Source organism: Marmota marmota, unplaced genomic scaffold (genome assembly GCF_001458135.2).
Source record: "Marmota marmota marmota unplaced genomic scaffold, marMar, whole genome shotgun sequence".
Lineage (NCBI taxonomy): Eukaryota > Metazoa > Chordata > Mammalia > Rodentia > Sciuridae > Marmota > Marmota marmota.
The window spans coordinates 3,017,296-3,024,954 of record NW_026000240.1 but is presented as its reverse complement, the minus strand read 5'-3'; the positions used below and the strand labels follow the sequence as shown (position 1 = coordinate 3,024,954).

The 7,659-nt window shown below is 40.2% G+C and overlaps 1 protein-coding gene and 1 pseudogene across 1 annotated transcript; both read right to left on the bottom strand.

Annotated features, from left to right (window-relative positions):
* Positions 1-4,948: 4,948 nt before the first annotated feature.
* On the bottom strand, positions 4,949-5,886 carry LOC107143534 (annotated as a pseudogene).
* A 1,080-nt stretch (positions 5,887-6,966) lies between these two features.
* LOC107143532 (guanine nucleotide-binding protein G(I)/G(S)/G(O) subunit gamma-5-like) lies at positions 6,967-7,458 on the bottom strand. Its single transcript, XM_048794566.1, has one exon. It carries the CDS (start codon positions 7,355-7,357, stop codon positions 7,151-7,153), a length of 207 nt encoding a protein of 68 aa, XP_048650523.1. The 5' UTR covers positions 7,358-7,458; the 3' UTR covers positions 6,967-7,150.
* Between the last annotated feature and the right edge of the window lie 201 nt (positions 7,459-7,659).

Sequence of the window (7,659 nt, the reverse complement as noted above, 5' to 3'; positions counted from 1 at the left end):
TTTTTTTTTTTTTTTTTTTTTTTGTGGTGCTGGGGATTAAACCCAGGGCCTGGTGCATGCAAGGGAAGCACTGTAGCACTTTACCAACTGAGTTATGTCCCCAGCCCTAGACTTTGGACGCTTTTAAGGAAAGACCCTCTCCTCTCTTTCCCAAACCTAGGATATTTACAAACATAGTTAAAGGAATTTTATCCACTTATTACAGATTAGTCATGCCAGGTAAATGTTCAGAAAATTGTGTGTGTTTGTATGTGTTACTGAGGATTAAACCCCAGTGGTGCTCTACCACTGAACTACATCCCCAGCCCTTTTTATTTTTCATTTTGAGTCTGGGTCTTGCTAAGGTGCCTCCAACTTGTCATCTCCCTGCCTCAGTCTTCGTTGCTGGGATTACAGGCCTGTACCACCCATCATACCTGGCCAAGAAAACATTTTTAAATCAGGAGACTATGAGTTTATCACAGAAGGATATCTTTCCAGGAACATATTAGTATTCATTATCGTGTGCCCTTTGCTCAATTTTGAGATATCCAGAAAACTCGATCCTAAAGCTATCAGGATAATTGCTGTGAGCTGGTGAGGTATGTATCTCACCCCTCCGTGAGTGGTGAGTGAGAACAAAGGAAAAGGCTCCAGACTCTGCAAAGAAGTCAGTGAGGGGAGACCGTCATATTGCTTTAAAAAAAAAAAAGAAAAAAGTAAAACCAATCAGGTACATTGGTTTCTCTTTCATGCCTCCTTTTTTTTACGTGTATGAAAAAAAAATTCTTTTCACGTCTGCCTTCAATATACATTTTAAATTGTTTTTCTGGACACAGTTTTGTTCCTGTATCTTCTTAAGAGAGATCCTTGAGAAAAAATTTTTTGAAAAATCTAGTCTCAGCCAATCATTGCAGGACATGTCTCCTCATCCCCACTACTCAAGAGGCTGAGGCAGGAAGATGGCAAATTTGATGCCAGCTTGGGCAACTCAGGGGGACCCTGTCTAAAAACCAAGGGGGATTGGCTGGGTATGGTGCTCATTAGTAGAGCACTTGCCTAGCATGTGAAAGCCCCTATTTCAATCCCCTGTACCAAAAAATGGGGTACTTGAAGAGGCTAATATCAAGGCAAAAAGGATGCAATGATCATTTCCCCCTAATTTATGTACATATAATTGTGGGAGAATTAGATAAGCACTGATAATATTTATTATATATCCCCTTAAATATCATACATTTGGGGCTGAAGTTGTAGCTCAGTGGATGAGCACTTGCCTGCCATGTGTGAGGCACTGGGTTTGACCCTCAGCACTACATTAAAATAAAATAAATAAATGAGCACAATGGTGCATGCCTGTAATCCCAGAGGCTCAAGAGGCTGAGGGAGGAGGATCACCAGTTCAAAGCCAGTCTCAGCAAAAAACGAGGCGCTAAGCAATTCAATGAGACCCTGTCTCTGAACAAAATACAAAAAAGGCTGGTGATGTGGCTCAGTAGTTGAATGCCCCTGAGTTCAATTCCCCAGTACCCAAACAAATAAATATGTCCACCTACAACTAAAAAAAAAAAAAGTTTTTAAAGATTAAATTACATTAGGGCTGGGGTTGTGGCTCAGTGGTAGAACGCTCGCCTGCATGTGGAAGGCCCTGGGTTCGATCCTCAGCACCACATAAAAATAAATAAAGATATTGAGTCCGAATACAACTAAAAAAATAAATATTTTTTTAAAAAAGATTAAATTATATTACAAAATCATACATATACATGATAAAACCGGGATCACAGCTGGGCATGGTAATACACAACTGTAATCCCAGCGACTCAAGTGGCTGAGGCAGGAGGATTCCAAGTTCCAGGCCAGGCTCAGGAATTGATTGAGACCCAGTCTCAAAACAAAAAGGGCTGGGGATGTAGCTCACTGATAGAGCACTCCTGAGTTCAATCTCCAATACTTCGAAGAAAAAGGATTACATATAATGTTATTTAATTTTAAAAATTTTTTGTTGTTGTTGTAGATGGACACAATACCTTTTTTTTTTTTTTTATTTACATGTGGTGCTGAGGATTGAACCAGGGCCTCACACGAGCTAGGCAAGTGCTCTTCGGCTGAGCCACAACCCCCGGCCCATTAATATGTCTTTTTATTTACCTATTTTTAATCTTTTGTTTATCACTTTTATACAGCAATTTGATGTTTTCCAATTTTTTATTGTGTTAAAATACACACAAAAAATTAACCATATTAACCATTTCCATATCTTTGAGATTTTAAAAAAATTTCAAGTGATTATTATTTTAATTGGAAACAATATCTTAACCATTTCTAAGTATACAGTTCAGTGGAATTTGGAATTCAATTCATAATATTGTGCAACCATCACCACCATGTAGCTCTACAAATCTTTCATCTTGCAGAAGTGAAACTCTCCTTGGTGTTTAATACAAGATGGTACTTCCTTCATATTCCCCACTCCCAGGCTGCCACCGTTCTACTTTCTATGATTTTAATTACTCTAATTACCCCTCGGCCATTTGATTTAAGGGCATAATTTTCTTTAATGCTTTTAAATGTTTGGGCTCCACTGAACTTCCTGAATCTGTACACTTATAGTTTTCATCAAATTTGGAAAACTTTCAACCACTGGTTGTTTCTGTTTTGTTTTGTTTTTTCATTTTTATTTTTACTTTTTTAATCTTTTATTTTTCAGTGACTGTTTTCTCTTTTTTTCTGCTTTCTCTCTCCTTTCCTATATTGTTATGTCCTCAGCCCCCCCCACACACCTCTCTCTCACCTTCCATAGTGTCTAAGCTTCTGCATATGCTATCAATTGAACTTTTATTTTGTTTTAAAAACAATTTTTTAAGTTAAAAAAAAAAGCCTCTTCCATTCCTAGCCTCCTCGTGTTCCTGTTTTCCTTTACGTCCTTGAGCATATTTGTAAGATTTATAATAGTTGCTTTAAGGTCCTTTTCTGCTAGTTCTAGAATCTCTGCCATTTCTGGGACTATTTTATTGATTGGTTATTCCCCAGCATGTGGGTCATATTTCTCCATGTCTTCTCATGGCGATTTTGTATGGGGACTAGATATTGTGAATTACATTGCTGAGTGATGCACTGTGATGTATTCTTGAAAAGAATGTTGTACTCCCCCGCCTCTGGCGTACTTCTCAGTAACTTATAGATGATCCTTCCAGGATTTCAAACTCTGAAAGGTGCAGAGCACCTTTTTACCTGGGAACTACTAGGGCATGCGCTTCTGTGACTCTCCCCAGCCCCTCTCTAATCCAATGCCTCTCCATTCTGGTTCATGGGAACATGAAATGTGACCATTCTGAGTAGCCCCAGAAAGTGCTCAGCCTGCTGCCCTCTGCCTCAGTCTTAGTTTCTTTTCATGCATGAGCAGAGTATTACTCAGCCGAAGACTTGGGGAGACCCCTCTTTAGATTTATGAACTTTTTTGTCTGCAGCTCCCCACCTCTGGTATTCTAGCTTGTAAATTCTGGATTCTTTAGCCTCCCTGAAACTCTGATCTCTAACTCCTTCTGTTAGTCAGCTTTCTGTCACGGTGACAAAATACCTGAGATAATCAACTTAAAAGGAGGAAAAGCTTATTTGGAGTTACAGTTTCAGAGGTTTCAATCCGTAGCTGCTTGGCCCTTCACTCTGGGCCTGTGGCAGCACCTTACTCCATGGTGGGAACACATGGCAAAGGAGGCCTATTCACTCATGGCAGATGGGAAGCAAAGGGAAACAGGAAGGGACCAGGGACCCCATATCCTCTTCAAGAGCACGCCCCCAGCGACCAACTCCTTCATTAGGCCACTGCTCCTAGAGGTTCTGCTACCTTCCGATAGTGACGGTCTGGGAACAAAGCCTTCAACACATGGGCCTTTGGGGTGCATTCAAGATCCAAACTGTAGCACCCCTCAACTCAGAAATCCAGAATTTCTTTGTATCACTCCCTCCACCCTTATAATGTGGCCTGGAAACTGTCTACAGTCTTAGTGGGGACAACTGTAGGGCTCATTTTGCTTTTCTAGCCTCAGGAATTGCTGTGTGGCACTGCCTGTTCTCTGACATCTAAAAAGAGTTTACACATTGGTCTACTTTTTAGTTGTGATCAGCACAGACAGTCTAATTTCCAGGGTTCATTTTTTCATGAGTGGACTTGGGGTTAATCTTGCCCACTCCCCGGGCCCGAACTTATACCATTTGTAAATACTAATGAATGAAGGATTAAATAAATAATTTTATGCTAAGCTAAACCCCCTCCCCCAGGTATCTGTTCCTTACTTTAGTCTGTCACCTTCAGCCACATTTCTCAACCTTCATTGGTTGGTAATCTATACTCAGAATTTAATATTTAATTGAATTACTTGGTATTACCCTCCAAGAAATTAAGAGATTCAAAATAACAGAAAAAAAAAATCAATAATGATCACAGCACAATCGCCACTCCATTGTAACAATATCTTTAACGGTCTAGAAAAACAACCCCGTTCACAAACCCTTCAATGCTGATTGTTTCAATAAGAACCATCCTCTTCCCTAACTTCAATAAAACTGTTACTAAAAAAAAATGCATCAGTATTCTAGAATTATGGTGATTAAAATTATTCTCTTATTGGGGCTAGGGTTGTGGCTCAGTGGTAGAGTGTTCGACTAACGTGGGTGAGGCACTGGGTTTGATCCTCAGCACTACATAAAAATAAATAAATAAAAATAAAGACATTGTGTCCACCTACAATTAAAAAATATTTTTTAAAAATTATTCTCTTATTATAATAATAATGCATCTAACTTATCAAAATATTGCAAAATTGTTAGAAATTATGGAAATGTTCAAAACAATCGCTATCCCTGCCACCCAACGACAGCACTGCTACCTCCCAGCCCTCCNTGCCTCACATGTGTAAGGCGGGTGCTCTACCACTGAGCTACAGTCCTAGCCTTTCAGTTATCATTTCTAGTTGGAGACACTTTGTGACAGAATAATATTATCTCTTTTTGGGGGGAGGGGTACTGGGGATTGAACTCATGACACTTGACCACTGAGCCATATCCCCAGACCTATTTGATATTTTATTTTAGAGACAGGGTCTCACTGAGTTGCTTAGCACCTTGCTTTTACTGAGGCTGGCTTTGAATCTGAGATCCTCCTGTCTTAGCCTCCCAAGCTACAGGGATTACAGGCAGGCGCCACTGTACCCAGCCCAATATATCTTCTTTTAGCATGATCCAACCCAGTTGTTTTCTTGACTGTTTTAAAATAAATCTGTTCTGCATCATCTGATACAAAGCTCATGTACTCATCAAAACCAATGATACAGCCCTTATCATTATATTTATTTGCTCATAGAACCACCCCTGAAATTGGCACCTATTTTGCAAGCATCTGAAGAAGAGGTTGATGGGCTGCACCATTGCCTTCTGTGCTTTTGGCCCGACCATACCTGTGGTGGAATCTCTGACAGACCACTCTCACTGCTACTACCTCAGAAAGCCACTTGTGAGTAAATATATTTCTGCAGGATCTCTTAACGGCTACATAAAAATCTATAACAAAATTATTATAATTTATTTAATTCTCTGTAGTAATTTCAAGCTTTACACTTTACTTTTACACTGTGGTGATCTTCCTTCTATCTAACAAACATCTTTGTGTACCGAACCACTTGTTTCTTTAAAGGATTTGGGAGATCCCTGTGCTGTGGATCAAATCCAGAGCCTCACATGAGCTAGGCAATTGCTCCACCACTGAATGACACCATTGGACCAGAATGGAGAGATTTTACTGGGAAATTTTATTCAAGCTCTGATAGATAGTACCTAATGAAATGTTGCTGTATGACAAAATAATGGGTTTCTAGAAAATGATTATTTGTACCCACCAGATACACTTATGATGCCAGCCATCAGATTTACAGATTTACTCTGGGGTTGTTGATAAGCTAATACATTGCTTTTTTTCCCCAAGTAAAAAACTGGAATCTATTTATTTATTTTTATTAGTAAAATTATACATAATACTGGGATTCATTATACCGTATTCTTGCATGCATATAATTTGATCAGTCTCATGTCCCAGCTAACATATTCTTTTTTTTGGTACTGGGAATTGAACCCAGGGGTACTTAGCCACTGAGCAACATCCCCAACATGTTTTTGTAATTTTTTAGAGACATAGTCTCACTGAGTTTCTTAGGGCCTCACTAAGTTGCTAAGGCTGGCTTTGAACCTGCAATTCTCCTGCCTCATCCTCCAAAGCCACTGGGATCACAGGTGCCACCACACCTGTCTAACATATTATTTTGGGGTGAGGGGAGGTGGTATCTTGAACTTTTCTTTTGTTTTCAATGCTGGGAATTGAAACCAGGGCCTCATGCAAGCAACCGATTTATCACTGAGGTACATCCCCAGCCCTTGAGCATTATTTTTAATAGGTCTATCTTTTGGACATGACCTGATGGCTGGGTATCATGAGAAATACAGTATTTTATGTGTCTGGAACTTTAACTATATTTTCACTCAAAATTCCTGTAGGACAGGAGTTTTGCAGAGTAATGAACTGGCTCTGGTCATATTCAACAAGATGAGACAACCAGCAAATAAGGGAAAGACCTAAGATTGAAATCCAGATTTATAGTACACCAGGATTCAATATCTGGGTTATGTGGCTTCTCTGCAAGAGGAAGAAGAAAGTTTTTTGTTTTTTTTTAATACTAAGTATTTTGAGCCAGGTGCAGTGGCACGTGCCTGTAATCCTAGCAGCCGGGGAGACTGACAGGAGAATCGAGAGTTCAAAGCCAGCCTCAGCAAAAGCAAGGCACTAAACAACTCAGTGAGATCCTGTCTCTAAATAAAACACAAAATAGGGCTAGGGATGTGGCTCAGTGGTTGAATGCCCTTGAGTTCAATCCCCGGTACCAAAAAATAAATAAATAAATATTTTATTGTATGTTGCTGCCAGTGTATATAAAATAATTACCCTTGTGAAATAGAAATTCATGAAAATTCAGAGAGGTAGATGTTAAGGATTGACAAAAGTACAAGATTATATTATGGTACATGTGTTACAGGGAAATTTTTTTGTACAGGCTTCAAATTAAGCTCTCTTGAATATTCACTGGTTCTTGAGCAGTGGGTTTGGGAAACCTCAGAAAGATGACTACAAAAAGGAATAGACTTTCTGGGGTCTGAAGGAACTTGTACATGAAGATACTCCAGTCAGTAGGGGATCATGGTGAGCATTCTGCAGACAAAATTTTTTCATGTCTGCAACTGCCTGGGAAACCTTCACGTGGTTGAGTCCGGCCTCCAGCCAGAGCTGCTGAACCACCTTCTTCATAGTGTCAACGCTGGAGGAACCAGGCATGGTGCATTCGAGGGCCAGGTGACTCTTCTGTCAGAGGGTCCACAGGTCACCGTCAGCTGGGCCAGACAACTGGGCAGCGTGCAGCAGAGAAGATTCTTTTTTTTTTGGGGGGGGTTGTGTATTGATCTCAGGGGCACTTGACCACTGAGTCACATCCCCAGCCCTTTTTTGTATTTTCTTTAGAGACAGGGTCTCACGAGTTGCTTAGCTCCTCGCCATTGCTGAGGCTGGCTTTGAACTCACGATCCTCCTGTCTCAGACTCCCGAGCCACTGGGATTACTGGCGTGCACCACTGTGATTG